This window comes from Cyrtonyx montezumae, unplaced genomic scaffold (genome assembly GCF_038088225.1).
Source record: "Cyrtonyx montezumae isolate F1298 unplaced genomic scaffold, pur_monq_1.0 scaffold_18, whole genome shotgun sequence".
Classification (NCBI taxonomy): domain Eukaryota; kingdom Metazoa; phylum Chordata; class Aves; order Galliformes; family Odontophoridae; genus Cyrtonyx; species Cyrtonyx montezumae.
This window is the reverse complement of record NW_027071914.1, coordinates 14,738,896-14,756,004: the sequence shown is the minus strand read 5'-3', so window position 1 is coordinate 14,756,004 and position 17,109 is coordinate 14,738,896. Positions and strand designations below refer to the sequence as shown.

Genomic DNA, 17,109 nt, shown 5'->3' with positions numbered 1-17,109 from the left:
TGTGCTGGTGGCACCTCACCCAGCTCCTGTTCTGTCTTGGCATTACCCCACTGGGGGGCTGCCAACGTGTCCCCCAGCCCTGAGGCTTCCCCAGTGCCAAGGGGTGAGAGATAGCTGGAGGATACCTTACAAACATTGTCTAATGAGCTTATAAAGCTCAATTGCAGTCATAGTGAAGTATGAATGAATAACAATTAAAAGCAGGAAACAACAAAACCAAACCAACAAAACCTCTTTCAAATGCCAAGCATGAGTTGTTTTTTTTCCCCAACCTTGGTATGAAGCAGGTGGGTGTGAGATCTGAGGTGCAACAGATGCTCATGAAATCTGGAAGCCTTCTGCACGTGGCTATAAAATGTAAAAACTGACCCTTGGTAAAAAGTGCTTGATAATAATATAGAATTTCTTATGTCTGTGAGAGAGAAATAATCTTCTGCAGAGCCCAGTCCTACGCCAGCCAAGGGAGTCCTCTCCATTTCTTGCACCTCCTCCTCCTATTCTTCATAAACCCTACACAGAAGGAAAGCAGAGAGGAAAAAATTCAAACCATAAAGGAAACAGCTCACTTCCAAATAATTAAAACCCAGAAGCCAGAGTTTTAGCCTCTGCTTAAGTAAATTGGAAAGCTATTGACGTGCTTGGCTGCAGTGAGAGGGACATGCAAGATGGGGACATCCACATCCAATAGTACTCTTTAACCACTGGAGGATCCCTCTCTCATTTGCAAATATGAAGTAGATCATAATTGTACATCTGTATTAGAATGGATAGTAGGTTAGCAATATGTCATTTTTGGAATAATACCAGGCTCTGTGTTAGTTTTCTAGTTTACACTCTGAGGAGCAAACCTGGCAGCTTTGTTTGCTGAGAACTGTAACACGTTCAAGCTCTTTGGGTGAAAACAGTCTTACACACAACAGGGCAGTGTCATTTTGAGGAAGAAACCAGTGTTTGTGTGTTTTCCCTTAAATTCCCTGTCTTTCCTTGGGGGATAAATCAGTGGGTTTTGTACAGCTGGCCCAAAAAGCACTGACCAGTTTGCTTATTTCAGTGAGTTGGTTTAAACTGGGCTCTTTGTGTCTGAAATAACACTTCCTTGATGCTGTGACTTAGCTCGGCTGCACTTAGTCTGGGCTGTAGAGGAGCCTGAGTGGCAGGCATGCAGGAACCTGTGCCAACAAACAATCCTAAACAGCTGACAAAACCTAATGGCTTGCCACCAGTGACATAGATCTTTGCAAGAGGAAAGGTGGCAGTGCATTTTAGCATTCCATGGGAATGATGCAGTAGTTAAAACTGGCCAAGACCTGTGGCATTAGGAGTTGTAGACTTTGAAGTTTTGCAACTGAAGTGTGTGGCATAAAGTAGGGCAGCTTAATCCCAGCTCTGCCTGCTTTCCTTATGACTGTGTGGAAGTAATGTGGCCTTTCATCTTGTCTTTTTAGCTGTAACAAAGAGGTGAGTGCATGTAAATAGCCAAGCTCATCAGCTGACAAAGAGTTTAGCAGAAAATACTGACTATTTATAGTGGTAATCCTGAAATAGAAGCATGTGCATGTGGCAGGAAAGAAACTGCAGCACGAGCATCCGTTTATACTTATAATTTTGGCAGTGAAACGCATCCCTTTGTGCTGGATGCAGCACTGACAGCGTGTGTCTGTTCTCTTACCTGCCCTTCTCTTTCCATACTCGGTACCACTTCAACAGGCGCACCGTGTTCTGCCGTTTGGGGTTCAGGCAGTGCTGCTGCTCCCCTCTCACCTTTGTCCACAGGGTCACACTGCAAGGAAAACATCCAAGTTACCGGCACTGCAGCCAGCCCCAGCTCACGGTCCTGCCTGCAGGGCACTGCCTGAATTGCTCAGGGCACTCGCCCAGGCAGCGATGGGGCAGCAGGAGGTTTTCCTGCTGTGTTTTATGGCAGCCGTCTGAGTTATAAGAATGCTGGAGTGGATCTTCAGCTGTTAACAATCAGTGCACTTCAGTGTGTTGTCTGCAGAGCTGGACTAAGTTGTACCAGATGAAGACGTGCCCATTATTTTTTAATCGGTGGGTTTGCTCTGTCTGCCTGTTTAGGTATTTCCTTTTGTGTTTAATAGCTGGCTTAATTAGGGCTCATTTGGGCAGCCACGAGGTCTTTGCAGAGGGAGATGGTTCCCTTAGGCTCAAGAATGTTGCATCCAGGTTTGATCTTCTCCCTTGGATTTTTTTTCCCTTAATGATATTTTAAACACTTGCACATGGGTGGGTGCCTGCTGAGCCCAGCAGTGCTGGGGCTCTGTCCTTCTCAACCCTGTGCCTGTGTCAGCAGCACTGCCTTGATGTCCCCTTGTGCCAGGATGAGCTGTGCTGTGAGGCAGAGCTCTGCCTGGCACTTCAGGTTCCCTCCTAGAGAGCTCTGTGATGCTGCCCTGGAGGCTGTGCCCCAGTGAAGGTGATGTGGGAGCCCTGGCACTGCTTTCCAAGAAGGTGGCTCATGAGATGTGAACTGTGCTTCTCAAGGCTCACCATGAAGTGGTTTTCTGGTTTTGTTGCTCATTTGGTGATTGAGGAAACCTTACAGTTACTTACTGGATTTAATTCATTTTCTATAAATACCATCCACAACAAGGGAAGGGCTTCCAGTTTAACCAAGGTATTATAATGGAATTAGTCAAATGCTGTTAGAGACAAGAATAGAAGAATAGCAGAAAACCAGGAATCTGTGGATATAATGGGATTCTGGCATGGATTGGTTCAGAAAGGAGCCATGCATCTCTTGATACAACCAGAATGCTTCGTGGGCTTTCCCAGCACACCCTCTGCTGCAATGGGTTTTTTACTTCCCTATGGGAAGTAAAATGCTGCACGTTGCCATATCTGTTCAGCTCAGGGTCCACCATGTTTCCCATTTCAGTATTGTATACAGGGCTCAATTTCTTCTTTCTGTTCAATGAACCTTCATCCCCACTCCCATTCTTTGCTCTACCTTCACCAGATGTAAGCTGAAGTCACAGAAAACAAAGTGTAACTCTCAAGTTACTTGCTGGGAGGACTTGGCCCTCTTCCAGAGTACAGAAGAGCACTTGATGGCCTTCAAAAGTCTCTGGGCTGCAGAGGATGAAAGGGGAGGGGTCACTGTTGCTCTCTCAGCCAGGCCCTGGGGATCAGTACATGAGAAGGGCAGTGAAATGAAGCACAGTGAAGGCTCAAAGCATGCAGCTTTTAGAAAGCTTTTGAGGTTGGCATGAAGTTTCTCCATCCAGCAGCCACCTCCGTGGCTGTGCCATCTGCACTGACCCATGCCAGACACTGGCATGAGTTTCTCTCATGACAGGGCATGCTGGATGTTTCCAGAATGGGATGGCCAAGCTACATCACAGGAGGAGAGGAGCACCTTTGAGAAGCAGCAGTGAAAGACAGTGTGCAAGGATGAGGAGATGTATAGTGGACTGCTCAGGTGGACAACTGAGGTTTTCCTTGGCTGAGATGTATTGTTTTGGTGCCAAGTGTGGGTCCATGAGACATCTCTGTGGTTCTTGGGGCTGAGGGCACAGCTCTGGGTGGCAGCAGTGGGGGGTCATGCTGGGCAGTGCCTCTTCAGGGTGCAGGTATGCTGCCAGGTGAGTTTAGTTGCATGTGCTTACAAAGAGAGATTGTGAATTCCTGAACAAAAAACTGTCTGGGTGTGCTGCAAGGGGAGGCTGAGCAGGATGGATGCTGCAGGACTCTTTACATCTCCACAGGGCTCCCTCAGTGGCATTTGAGTGTCTGAGGGTCTCTGAGCCAAAGCCCTCCTAGATAAATTCACCTCTCCAGCTCTGGGATAAGCACCAGGTATGTCTCCCTCTTGGAGATGCACAAAAGGGATGGCTGCTTTCAGACAAAATGTTAAACCTCCCTCATTTCTTCCAGAGAGGAAGGAGTGTCTCCTACTTGGTGTGCCACGAGTTAACCAGAGATAGGACTCAGTTCAGCTCTCACTCTGCACTGTGGCTCTCCCAGGGGTGCATGGCTGAAGACACGTTCCTTTCTGAACTGCATCCACACCCTTCCTTCTAATCTGCCAGACCTAATCTCTGTCATGTTTCTCTTGTATGGGGTACAAGAGCTTTTGAGGAAAGCCGGAGGGGAAGCAGCTTCATCAACTCATTTTAAACTATCACCACAGCAACAAACACTGGGCTGCAGGAATTCAGCTCTTCTGTGCCTCTGCCAGAGACTCCTAGATCCCTTGGCTCTGAATATTAATTTGAGCTTGTTCAGGCTGAAGTGGGGTGGCTGGGAAGGCAGTGATGGCAGCATGTTACTGGCCCATGGGTGTCTCCAGGAGCATGGGAGAGTGGGAAAGCTCTGTCCCAGCGGCTGCTGCAGCCCTGTGGGCTTGAATAGCATCACTCTGCATTTGCATAGCTCTCTGCTGGGATAGCAACCCAGGCATTGGGGATTTCCCAACTTCCTGATGGAAAAGGAGAAGCTGCATGAATGAAATCTATTCCACACGCGGTGTTCTCCCCTCTGCTGGCTGCCAAGCTTGGCTCGGCTGCTCACGGGGACGCTGGTGTCAGTGAGGAGAAGGCCAATGTGAAGCTCCATCCCTGCTCCCCAAAACCCTGCAGGGATGGGCTCAGCAGGCGGGGTGGGCAGGATGGGGCCCTGGGGATGTTATGGGGCAGGGCAGGATGCTGAGGTCCTTTCTGTGGATGCGGAGTGAACACTGCAGTGAATCAGACTGTAGTATTTTGGGTTGCGTGGTTGCTCTTGGGACCATTTTTTTTTTTCCCTGTGGTAGGTGACAAGCTTGTGGCAGTCTTCTCTGTTATTCTTCTGGCCATTATCCAGCTCCACGCACTGGGATTTAGTTGGGCAGCTGAAGTTAGCCAAGCAGGGACAGAAAAGCCTGACAAACAACTCATATTTAAAATGGGGGAAGAAAACCCCTCCATCAGAGGTGCTGGAAATCCCTGTGGCTGCCTTGCTTAGCTGTGCATTGCTCTGAGGCTTCCAGCAGCATTGCTCAGGGCTGGCAGTGCAGCTCGGAGGAGAGTTCTGTGCTGGGTGATCCCATGCAGTGCAGGGGCTGCGTTGGTCTGAGGACTCTGGTTGGGATAAAACTCTGTGCAGAAGCAAGTCCTGCTCTCATTTTCACTTTGGCCATCCTGAAAAACTTGGTAAATAGTTCTGGATTTTGCAACAAGCAGCTTGCTGTTGTAGAGGTCCCTGTGTTCACTCAGATTTAAGCTTCTCCTTTTACTGATACTGTTCTGCACATAATCCTTGGAGCAGACAACAGTGTCACAAACTGATAGGATTTTCATCAAAATTACACATTTATTGCATCTGAGTGATTTTTTTTTCCCTTGAGTTGGCATGCCAGAGAATGATAAAAGCAAAGAAGGCTTTCACAGTATAAAGCTATGTAATTCAGCTGATAGTAAAACAGAACAAATGAAGGGAAACTTACATAATCATCTCCTCCACACAGAACGGGTACCTCGGTTTTATTTCCAGCTTCCGTACGTTAGAGAATCTTATCTTTGGACCTTTCCTTGAGCACTTGCACTTTACACCTGGAAGAGAAAGCATTTGCTCACCCTCTGGTGTGCCCAGCATCCCCCCCTGCCTGCTCCCCCAAGCCCTGGGGGGAGAAAGCTGCGTTTTGTGTTGCTGCCGTGCTGAAAACGAGTGGTGGTCTCTTTGCTACAGGTAGCAGCTTCCCTGAGAAATGTATTTTAGAGCGTTTCTGAAGCTCAGTAAATAGGGAGAGCTTTGTGAAGTGCACCTGCTGGGATTCGATGTAATTGTATTGCACGGGAGGAAATGAAAATGTGGGAACTCGGGTTGAACCCAAGAAGCAAAATGCCCTTCTCAGCTACTTTCTCATTTTGCTCCTTCTTTTTTCTCATTCTCGCTCAGAGTTTGGAGCACTTTCAGTCCTTTTTCCTCTCACGGATGCTGCGGTGCATTCTCAGCCAGACAAAAGCTGAGCGTTTCTTTAGCCGACGGTATTGTGCACGGCAGAAAACGGACCCTGGCAAAAGCAGTGGGGTTCGTGCGCTTCAAACTTGGCTCTGTGTTCCCTGTGCAAATCGCCTTTCGTTTTTTGGGTTTTTTTTTTTTGGGGGGGGGGATGTTCGAGGTGCACTCCCAGCAGCTGGGGCACTGGGTGTGCCAGGAGGACACAAGTTTATATATATAATTTTAAAAAGGTAAAAGCAAAACTACAAGGAAAAAAAATCTCACATCTGCCTCAAACCGTGGAATTAATACATCACTTATCCTGACACGCGGGGAACCGCTGTGTCCTTTTCGCGGGAGGAAAAAAAAAAGACGTACCCTGGAGAGAGCTTTAAACGAGAATAGGCAAAAACAACAACAAAAAAAATCCTCTTACCTTCCGCGCTGGCTAAGCACATCGCGATGAACAGCAGAAGCAAGGCTGCCGTCAGGAGCTTCATGGCGAGCCGGCAGGTACCCGAGTGCGCGCAGCGGGGTTCGCTCTTGTGTCCCCAGGTCCCCGTCCCCGAGATGGGAAAGAGCGACTGCGGGCGGTGCTGCTGCCCGAGCTCTGCCGCTTTCCCCCCCCCTCCTCCCCGGTTCGTCTCCTTTTAAATGCGCTCCCTCTGCCCGTGCTGCCGCCTCATTAACATGCGGGGCTGCGCGGCTCCCTCTGCTCCGCAGCCCCGGGGGGAGGGACGGGGCGGGGGGGGGGATGATGTGGCTGCCGCGGCCCCGTTGGGCTCCTGGCGGACGGCCGCTTTGGGATTGGGGGTCGGAGGGGGCTCACCTGGCTGCGGGAGGCACCTCCGGTTTGCGGAGAGGAGGGGGGGGGATGTGGTGAAATGGATGGTGAGGTTTACGTCGGGCTCCTGGGGGTGGTGGTAGGTGGGTTTAGGGTAATGGGGTATTTCAGGAGATCGGGGTGTTTTAGGGTAGCTTGAGCAAACGCTGAAGGAATTGTGTGCGGAGAACGAGGTAACAACAGACAGAAACTTTGAGGAATACGCGCGTGTTTCTTCTGCCTTGCAGAGGCTGGTTCCGATTTCACTATCGGCTAAAGCAGCATCCTCAGCATCCCAATTCCACACTTCTGCGCGTGGAGCTGAGGAGCGCTCAGTTCCCCGATCTCACGATGCATTCAGAGCACGGTGCTGATAACCGCCTGGCTAATCTCAGCACCCTTAATCTCAGCACCCTGCTTCCATCCCCGCAAACACCCAAACCCACCCGTGGCTCGGCAAGCCCCGCTTCACTCTCCCAGCCCCATTCCGCGTTTCCCAGCCCCATTTCCATTTGAAGTTTCCCACCCGGCTCTTTTCCTCCCATTGGCAGCGGCCGTTCAGCCGCGTTCCCGGCCGGGTGTTGGCAGGCACTGAGTACAGCCGTACCACGCGCATCCTGCACGTTGCACGCAGGCGGTTTGTCTGCCTTGTTCCAAGCACTGGGTTTCATGCTGGACGTGCCGACACGCCGGGAACAGCCTGCTTCGGGGAGCCGGGGGACGTGGCAAGGGGCTTTCGGGGTTAAAAAGCTCATTTCTGGGTAGGGCCGTCGGTGTGTAGAGGTGTGGGAGTGTTTGTTAGGCTTTGGGTGTTTGAGCTGTTCTAAAGCAGCTCCTGGGGCTGAATCCTGCTGGGAAAGGTTTGTTCTGTGTGTTGTTCAGTGGTAATGAAATTAAAGAGAGAAGTCTGTGCTGTGGCCTGGTGATAAAACTGGGCACCTGAGGTGTGGGAGAGCTCAGTGCAAATCTCTGAAAGACATTGGCAGCACCCTGCTCCCATGGGGAAGGAGAAAAACTGTAGGAGAGTGGAATAGGTGGATCCCAGAACAGTTGCTGGTTGGGCACTGGGGATATACAGCTTAAATCCATCCCCAGCTCTGCCCTGCTGCAGCTTGGGGTCATTGCTTGCTCTGTGTGTGTGGGAGCAGCCCTGGGCTGTGCTTATCCCAAGCAGAGACAGAGCTGTGGGAAGGGAAAGTCATCTCCCCCCGCTAATAAAAATTGGGTGCAGCTTTAGCTGTCAGCAATTTGAACATCCCTCAGGCTGGGAAACTCATGTACAGGCTGCATAAAAGAAAATTCTTGAGTTTTCCAGGAGCGAGCCCTCTTGTCTGATATGACTCTTGTTAACATGTGTTGGAGGAGCCAAGCTTGTGAGCTATGCAGTGAGCAGAGTGCTGCTTCAGTTGTGATTTACACGGGGAAATGGATGTGTGTGGGTATGGTAACCACGTGCTGTGTGCCCGAGCAGTTTACTGTTGCTGTGCCATGTGCTGCCCTTGACAGTAATTATTTCTGACAGCTCAAAGGTGTCTCTGGCTGAGGAGTGACAGATTTTGGCAGCCACGTCTGGCTGCCTCTGACACCTGCTCCACCTCCAAATGACAGTCACAGAGGAGGAAGAAGGTTTGGTAAAGGATTTAAGAGAAGGGGAAGGTTCTGTGGGCTGAGAGAGAGCGAAACCTTTGTGCTTTTGGATGCAAAGCCCAAACCTGACTGTGTGCTGGCATCCTCAGGTGCTCTGAGCTGGGGCTGGAACAGAGCAGCTCCCCCAAAACTCACCATGTGTCAGTGGGAGGGCTCCAGGTGAGCCTGCTGCGTTTGCAGTGCAGCACTGTTTGTTATTGGAAATATTTAATTATTGCCATTTTTGGTTAAGCTGGTAGGGTGAGTGGCATCTTATATTAATTATCCTTGAGCATTTCCTACAGCATTTCACACAAGAAAGATGAAGGTGCTGTTGTGGTGAGAAATGTCTGCAAAATGGCCATGAAGCTGAAGTTATTTGCTGCTATTGAGGCAAAGTGCTGTCTTTAAGAATCTGCTCATCTGGCTGAGGAGAAGGTGAAGCCCTTGGAGTGATGTGACAATGTGATATAATCCCCATGTATCACATCAGGAATCTGGGGAAGGAATCAGACTTAAATTCTCTCTCAAATTTAGAACTAAGGCACACAGATGAATTGTATGTTGTACATAGGGTTTTCTCCTGGATGGAGCAGAAAACTTCTTGAGCTTTCTGGCCCTGCAGTCTCTCTGTGTCTGATGGGTGTGAGGCAGAGCCAGCAGAAAACTCAGCCCCAGGCTTGAGGTGAATGGAGATTGCTTCAGATTTGGGCAATCGATCAGATCTGGGAGCATGTTGCAGGCTGCTCCTGTGGGTTGTCCTCACTCGTTGGAGGATGTGGTCGAGGCTGTGCTTCCACCTTTTGCTCCAGATGGCCTTTTTCTTGCCTCCGTAACCATGCGCAGTAGTTGTGTCATCTCTTATGTCTATCATAAGTTGAAAGTCAAAGCTTTAGATTTCATCTTTTGTCTCGGGGAAACGTGAAACATAATTCAGGGAAAACAGCTGCATTCCCTTTTGCAGAGTTTCGCAATGGATGAATTTTGCAAAAGAAACCTCGTATTGTTTTTGCAGTCACTGCTTTCTTTTGATATTTTTCCTTTCATTTTTATTTCCATTATGAGATTAAACTCTAGACTCTGCTCCTTCTCCTGGGAGCAGTTTTAAGACGGCTCTCTTCACAGACCTGAATTATTCACCAAGCTGGAGTTTTGTGCTGAGATCAGAACGAGTTGGTCTCTTGTTGTGTGTGGGAGCTCTTTGAAGCTCGTCATCATGAATCATTAAAGGGCTTCAATAGCACGGCCAAGCAGAGACCTGACGCTTTGGGCAGGTGATCCGAGAATCACCTCGAGATGCAAACAAAAGGTTTAATCTCACCTGTGGTGTTTTATGTTGAGAAAACAGTAAATTGTGTTTAAAGTTCCTACTGACTCACTTCCTTGACTGTTACCACTTACCATTTGTTTTTGTGTGAGAGCGCAGTTTGCATTTATATGGTTCTCTCAGTGGGCATCTAAGCTGAGAATGATTGCAGGCATTTATTTATTTATTTATTTTGCTTGTAATCTTGCAAAGAGTTGGATTGCTGTTTTGCTGCTCACCTGGCGTGTGCTGTGTTGTAGGGAGTAATGCTAAGGTGAACAAGGCAGCAGCTCTTACCCTGCTTGGGACAGCACTGGGGTTCTGTTCCCCCTTCTCCCTTTCCTGTCCCACTGTCTCTGCGTTTGAACTTGAGGGAGTTGCTGAGGACCTGGCGCATTTGTGTTGGCTGGCATTGAACTTTTTAGTGCACCTAGGGCTATTTACCACAGCTTATAACAGCAAGAAGAGCAGCAGGTGACCCATCATCACCCTTGACCTGTTGTTGTGCTGTGTGTCTGGGACACATCTGCAGCTCTTCAGGGACTTTTGAAAAGCACTGGGCTGTTCTGTGCTCTTTGAGGAAATCCTTTGCAACAAAGAGGTGGAGTGGTGAAGTGTTTGAGTCATGTACAGCAGCTTCATCCCTGGCATGGTGGGATCCCTGCCCCCAGCACAAGTTGACCTTGCCAGGCAGAGGCATGACTACAGCTATGTACTGTGACCATTCTCTCTCTGGTGGCTTCTGGCTTCTTTCTTTGGATCTATGAATTCACACTTCCAGGAAAACATCCCAAACTTCTGTGGGTGGGTAAATCCAGCATGTAACAGGGCTTCCTCTGCAGGCTGAGAGTTTCCTTGCAGTTTGCTTTCCTTACTGCTTACCATTGCCCTGTAACTGTGGCAACAAAACTTTTCAGGATGGAGAGTTTAAGATATTAGGTCAAATTCTTCACCATTTAAAGCCTTTACAAGCATAATTATCTCTGCCTGCTGCAACCAGGCTAGGTGCTGCCCATCTCTTCATTTTCTGCTGAGCTGTGTCTTGGTAATGATAGGTATTTTTCATATGCTGAGTGTTTTGTCCCTTGGGATAGAAAGCATGTGTTAATGTCTTTAAAGATAAACAAAATGAATGGGCTAACGATGCAGACTTCGAATGTTTAATGGAAGATTAGTGGGCTGCCATCCATCATAACATCGTGCGAGGATGGCACATGGGAGAGCTGATGTAGTGAAGCAGAACTGGTGTTTGTTGCTGAAATTAAATGAGAAATCAGCAAGAGAATAAGGTGGGGCCGAAAAAATGCACAAATATTGAACACAACGATGTAGGATTGCACGTCAGCAGTGGGAAAGGGACAGGGCTTATAAAGCTGCTGTATAGCCCCTGCTCCCTGCCCTAAATTTGGGGCTCCACAGCCTTCATTCTCAGGGATAAAGCTGTGTCCGGCTCACGGTTATTTCCAAAAGCCTTTGGCAGCCTCTCCTGGCAGTTGGCTGGCACTGAGGCAGGCAGTTGTTGCTAAAGTGATCTGGAAGCAGAATGGAGCCTTAATGCTGCAGGAGAGGGCTGTGCCTGAGTGGGCATGGCGGTGATGGGTTGACAGTTGGACTTTGTGATCTTAGTGATCATTTTCCAGCCTTAATGATTCTAAGATTGTATAATTCCCAGACTGTATTCATGTAGTAAAGGCATAGTAACTGAGCTAAACGACTCTTGGAGTTGCACAAAGTGGAGAAGCACCGAATTAACCAGCAATGCAGAAATGCTCAGCAGTTAGCACTTCTTTGGTTGTATACTAAGGCATGCCTGGCCTTTACCTGAGGTCTCTTCAGGTCTCACTGGCTTGGTAGAGAAGTTTCAGAGCAGTTGATTTTTATGGGAGTGGATGTGTATTTACAGATGTTCTCTGAGATTAGGGTACCTAAGAGTTAATGTGGATTTCAATCAAGAGGACATTAAGAAGTGCAGAGGGAAAACAGATCAGCTGTCCTCTTGCCTCGCTCTATGAGATGAGACAAGAGAATGTGATGAGACCAATGGAAAAATAAAAGGAAATGAGAAATCAAAGGAAATGCCACTTTATGGGTTATTTCAAATGGTGAATTGGGAAATTTTTCCTTTTGGGGAAAAACTATTCTCTTATTTTTTTAGCAGAGCTAGATAGGTTTTGTTTTTGTAGTCATAAGTTGTGGTCTTCTGCAGAGGTTTGGGAGGCAATGGCCCATTTCAGATGGAAGCAGTGGGATGCTGCTGGGTGCTGCCAGGGGGTCCTGGTGTGAGATAGGGGCTGCCATCACTTGAGCTCAACATCACCCCAATGTCACCTGGCCAAGAGCACCTTACAGGGACTGAGCAGCAAGTGCCCTCTTTCTCCAGGCCATTATCAAAGAGACATTGCAGATGCTCAAAATGAATGTAGACAAAAAGACCTTCGTAATTCCACGTGGTGTTAAAAACATTGCACTGGAGGCTGAAAAAATAATTGTAATGTTCTTGGACTGGTGTGCTTGCACTGTCCTTTTGGTACCAGTGAGTGAAGGTTCAGGTTCTTGCAGCCATCTGCCAGCTCGTCTGCCTGTGCACACACAGTCAGGTTTTGCTTCCTGCCCTGACACACAAGCCCTGTCTCAGGTCTCAACCAGCTGGCTGACAGCAGGCAGGTGCTGCCGGAGGCCAAAATGAATGATTTATCTCTGTGCTACATGTCACCGTTTCTTAAGACTGAAGTCTCTCTAATTAACTCCTTCACCTTCATAAATTCTTCATTGGCATTTGTATCTCTGGTGCTTTGCATATGTTAGCTGGTTGGGCAGTGGTTTCCCTTCCAGGCATTGTTGGTGGGCTCTTCTTTCCACTTAGTGATGCCTTTGTCTGTGCTGTGCAGCACTCCTCCCTCCCTTTGCCATATTGAAATTTCTGTGGACTTTTGGGGCGTTTCAGCAATAAGAACAACTTGGTTTCAGTAACAGGTTCCAATACTGAAGCTTCCCCCAAATGCAAAGAACATAAAGAGGCTTTTAAACAGTGACTTCTCATCATGCCTGCACGCAGTGGATGCCAGCAGAATGGAGGCCAGCTCCCTGCAGCCTGAGCCTTGCCAGCACTCTGCTTCCTGCATGTGTGCACGTTGTTTTGATACCTTGCAGTTGGAATACTCCAATTTATCCAATTGCACTTTGTGCCTGGCCTGGGGTGAGCTTTGTGCAGCCCACCCCTCTATTCTGTGAGCACCAGGTGGGATGGCTGCCCAGCAGATGTTGGTTCTTGCCAAGGAGAACTGGGAATATTGGCTGCATCTTCAAAGGCCTGTGGAGTTCCTCACTGGGGAAGGTCAGCAGAAGAGAGTCGCCTGGGAGCTGCTCTCTGGAAGTGAAAATGGGATGCTGGATTGGCTCCTGAGTAGCAGAATGCACTTTCTGAGCATGAGAAGCAGCCCACACAGTCTTTAGACGTGTTTGTACCCGGAGCAATGCCTTTAGCTTGTAAACAGCTCCAAATGAAACTACCAGCTATGGTTGGCTGCAAGGAGGGGAAAAGGCACAGTGTGTCTGCCTTCTGTGCTGTGTCTGTGGTCATGCTAGCTGCTCTGATGGGTCACACCAGCCAGGAATGTCACGATTGATTTGACTCATATGCATTTTTCCTTAAGAACCTCTGAAATTGCTCAGCTCAAACTAAGTACCCACTTCCCTCCACCCCTCACTGCTGTGACTACGCACAATGGTATTTCCAGCTATGCTGAAGTTCTCATAAACTTCCCTTCTGTTCTTTATGGGAACTATGGATGCAGCAGCAGATAGCTGAGCATATAGCACCCTAATGCCATGCTTCAAGACATATGTTATTTTTCAGTTACCTCTGGAGCTGCCTTGTCCATTGAGTATGACAGATGTTAAGAGATTTCCATACTAGACCTTTCTTTCTGTGTTGGTCTTGTTTGTAATTCAGGTTCTTGGGTTTGCAGAGATGGGAATCTGGCTGATGAGAGCAGATTTGGGGGGGGGGGGAAGGTGCTGTATGTGTTTTCTCAAACATCAGCCTATGATTTCAAGGGATAATTTGTGTCTCTGTTGGTACAATTCTATCTGCAGTTGGAGTATGGTAAGACAAGCTGATCTCTAACATTCTTTATCTTCTGGTCTGTGCTGCTAGGAGACAATTTCCAGGGCAAGGCAACTGAATTTTGCACATAGTGTGGCTCCAGCAATTGTTGTTGTGCTGTGCATTAGGTCCAAATTCACAGGTTCACGGTCATCAGGGAACACAAAGGAACAAGGAACAGGTAGAGGCTTACAGTAGCCTTCAGCGTAATGCCCTTTGCTTTGTCTTTAGCCTCCAAGGGAAAGAAGCAAACATTGTCTGCAGTGCAGCAGTGCAATGGCTTGGTGGCTGTGGTGTGCATGGGCTGGCAGTTGGACTAGATGGTCTTAGTGGTCTTTTCCAACCATAATGATCCTGTGATTATTATGGAGGCTGCAGGCTGCTGTATTATGCATGCAGGGGTTTGTAATACAGCCTGTGGCTCTGCCTGGAGGCTGCCTTTAGAAAGATGAGGGCTATGAGAAGTGAAATGTCTTAAGGGCTTATTTCTGCCATCAGTTTTGCTTTCCTGCTCTGCAGAATTCCCTGCTTCTGTTCCCAGGGTGCTGCCCATGATGTCATTTGTTGTGTGTCTCGGGGCTCCTGAAGCTGCTATCCCCTCATCTCACTCCTCCCTGCCTGCAGAATAGCAGTGCCCCCATACCCTAATGAAACGGGGTGAGGGTTAGTGGCTTTATGGCCATTGGAAGTTCACAAACTAATCCAAGAGCTAATTCTACTCTGAATTAATGTGAACCTTTCTTGTACTGTGGCAAGTCAACTTTTGCTTCCCAAGGCATTGACTCATGGTACTCCAATAATAACCTGACATATACACAGGTACCGTGGCTCCTCTCCAGCCCACACACCTGGGTTTCCTTCCTGGAGGAAATCAAAAGGCACAAGGACAGGGAGGCTGAGGTGGTAGGATTTAGTGGTTGGCAACACTTCCTGCAGCAGAGAGCTTGAAAGTGGGTGATCTTTGAGGTCCCTTTCAACCCGAGCCATTCTATGATTAAAAGTTCAAGGTAAGGTGCTGGTCTCTGTCACTTGGGTTAACAGGCTTATGCTGTGAAGGACCCCCCAAAATAACCCAAACACTGAGCCCAAGAAACAGTCAAAGCAGGAACTTCAAGTACAACAACTTTCTGCAAGTGGCAGCTGTGCTGGGAGCTAAGATTTAAGCTGCAGTTATAGAAGTTCATTGCAGTAGTTTTGAAATATGGAGCTATAAAACCACAATTTTCTGCGTGCAGAGCTAAGTGTGTTCCTCTGTATTTCTTCTGTTAAGTGGATCAATTTTACTAGGGTTGCCTTGATATATATAATTTCCTGGTGGAATTTAATTCAACACAAACTCTGTTTCCCCCCTCACCCCCCATAGTTCCTCATTTAGGTGCTGGTGCAAGGAAAAGTTGAGAGCAATCAGAAAATACTGGAAGCTAAATAAATGTTCCCTAATCTCTCTTCAAGCCCAGACTGAAACGTTATTAATACTTTTAGGCTTGTCTGGATTAGTTTCTTAAGAAGCTGAAGCTGAACAGATCTAAATAGATTATTAATTTAGTAAAACATGACCTCTTTGGGGACTGAGCCAAAGGAGTATCACGTTGCTTGGCTTTTCCACCATGTACGTGCTTGTTGTTTTTTTTTTGTGGGGAATGTGACCCTCTTAAACTGGGGATGCTGTGGATGAGTTGCTGGTTGTATGGGTGCCATGTGGGGCAAGGGGTGATATGAGCCTTCAGCCTCTCCTCCTCAGCATGATGCTGGCGGTGTATCTGGCTTAAGACACAGGCTGGGAGCTGCCTCTACTACAACTGCCCTCGCCCACAATGCTAATTTTAATCTTAGCTTATGGTGGTGCTCGTTAGCAATGTGCTGCTGTGGCTGTGTTCTCTGCACCTGAGTTATGCCAAAAAAGAAAAAGAGAAGGTCCTCATAGTCAAAGAATTTGGGATTAATAAGTGAGTAGGGGATATAATTGAAGAGGTTTGACTGCCTTTAAATGAGAGCAGACCCACCTGAAAGCTTCCTGCTTGCTGTAGAATGTGGAAGGCCAGCTCCTGCTCCTTAGTCCCCATCCCATAGCACTGTCTCTGCCAGGAGAGTGGCTCTGTTGGTGTCATTGGAGCGTGGTTTGGCTCCATCTGTCCGGTGTCTGAGGGATGTGGTGGGTCCTTCCCCCCTCTTGCTGAGTGTCGATTGCAGCATCTGGTTGTAAGTGTGAGAGGAATTCCTCGTGGGCTTGAGTATTGGTGGTAGAGAAGAGATTGTATTTTGTGAGGTTTCCATAAGTGACACCTGCACTTCAGCAGCTGAAGTGCCCCGGGGCCCTTTGCTTCTCGTTACTGGAGGGTTTTTCTTTTTTAACCCTTTTCACAAGGATGGCTCCCGTTGCTTGGGGCTTAGTGCTGGCCTTACATAGAGAAAAGCCATCCTGCAGGGCTCAAAGTGAATTGATGGCACTTCCCTCCTTTCCCTGAGGATCCCCATGGTGGGATTTGGCTGCCCCTTAGCTGGCAGTCACACTTCTGAGCCAGCCATGCAGGAGACTTCTGTTCCTCAGCCTCCACAGATAACCGGTGGATGTTGGGTTGGGCTTGGCATGTGGCTGCCCATGAAGATTTGTTGCAGGCTCTTCACGGTGCCAAAGCTCTTGCTGAATATCAAGAAGTGGGAGCTGTGCTATGTGGTCTGCATAAAGGGGTCAATATCTCAACAGTTTAGATCACTCTGTGGAAGAAAAAACCTGCTTGTATTTAGGGACAGAATATTCTCACGATTGCTATGAATCTGCCAAAGAAAACACAATTCCCTGGTCTTTAAGCTGCTAGGGAGGAAATCAGAATGGAACTCACTGCAATCAGAATAGCAAAGCCTGGAAACGTGAAGCAATATGTCTCCAGCAGCAGCTATACCCAGAACCAGCAGCAATAAGTCCCAGCTTGAGCAAAGTGGATTCTTCTGGGTTCTTCTTCTGTTTCCATAGTTTTCTATGGGGAAACAGAGTTTACGCATAACACTGACATTGTTAGTATTCCTCCAGCTGCTTTCTATTTAGAGGAGTGCGTGTGTCACATTTATCCTGAACTCTTTAAATAACCAGCATTTTATTAGTGCTTCCTTGTAGCCTCCCTAAATATAACACTGTTTTGGGAGGAACATGACAAATTTGCATAAGATATCATGGAGTGCTATATAAAATGTGAAAGGAAGGGAAGGGGGTGATAACAAGTAGAGCAGAGTCCTTCTGAAGAGTCTTCCCAAGGAAAATTGGGAATTGTCTTGTTGCAAATCCAACATTTACAATGGACAAATTTCAGTGCCTTT

The 17,109-nt window shown here is 48.0% G+C and overlaps 1 protein-coding gene across 1 annotated transcript; it reads right to left on the bottom strand.

Annotated features, from left to right (window-relative positions):
* Nucleotides 1–254: 254 nt before the first annotated feature.
* CXCL14 (C-X-C motif chemokine ligand 14) lies at nt 255–6,572 on the bottom strand. The gene is made up of 4 exons (XM_065735007.1): nt 6,374–6,572; nt 5,444–5,549; nt 1,670–1,780; nt 255–510 (listed from the first exon to the last, which is right to left on the bottom strand). The coding sequence occupies exons 1-4, from the start codon at nt 6,435–6,437 to the stop codon at nt 495–497; spliced, it is 297 nt and encodes a 98-aa protein (XP_065591079.1). The 5' UTR covers nt 6,438–6,572; the 3' UTR covers nt 255–494.
* Between the last annotated feature and the right edge of the window lie 10,537 nt (nt 6,573–17,109).

Excerpts from the sequence above, each read along its gene's own strand:
- CXCL14 (XM_065735007.1), bottom strand. The coding sequence starts at position 6,437 with ATGAAGCTCCTGACGGCAGCCTTGCTTCTGCTGTTCATCGCGATGTGC. Across the intron at positions 5,550-6,373 it reads GTGCTTAGCCAGCGCGGAAG|GTGTAAAGTGCAAGTGCTCA; the intron begins GTAAGAGGATTT and ends TTTCTCTTCCAG. Across the intron at positions 1,781-5,443 it reads TGTGTGGAGGAGATGATTAT|TGTGACCCTGTGGACAAAGG; the intron begins GTAAGTTTCCCT and ends TTTTCCTTGCAG.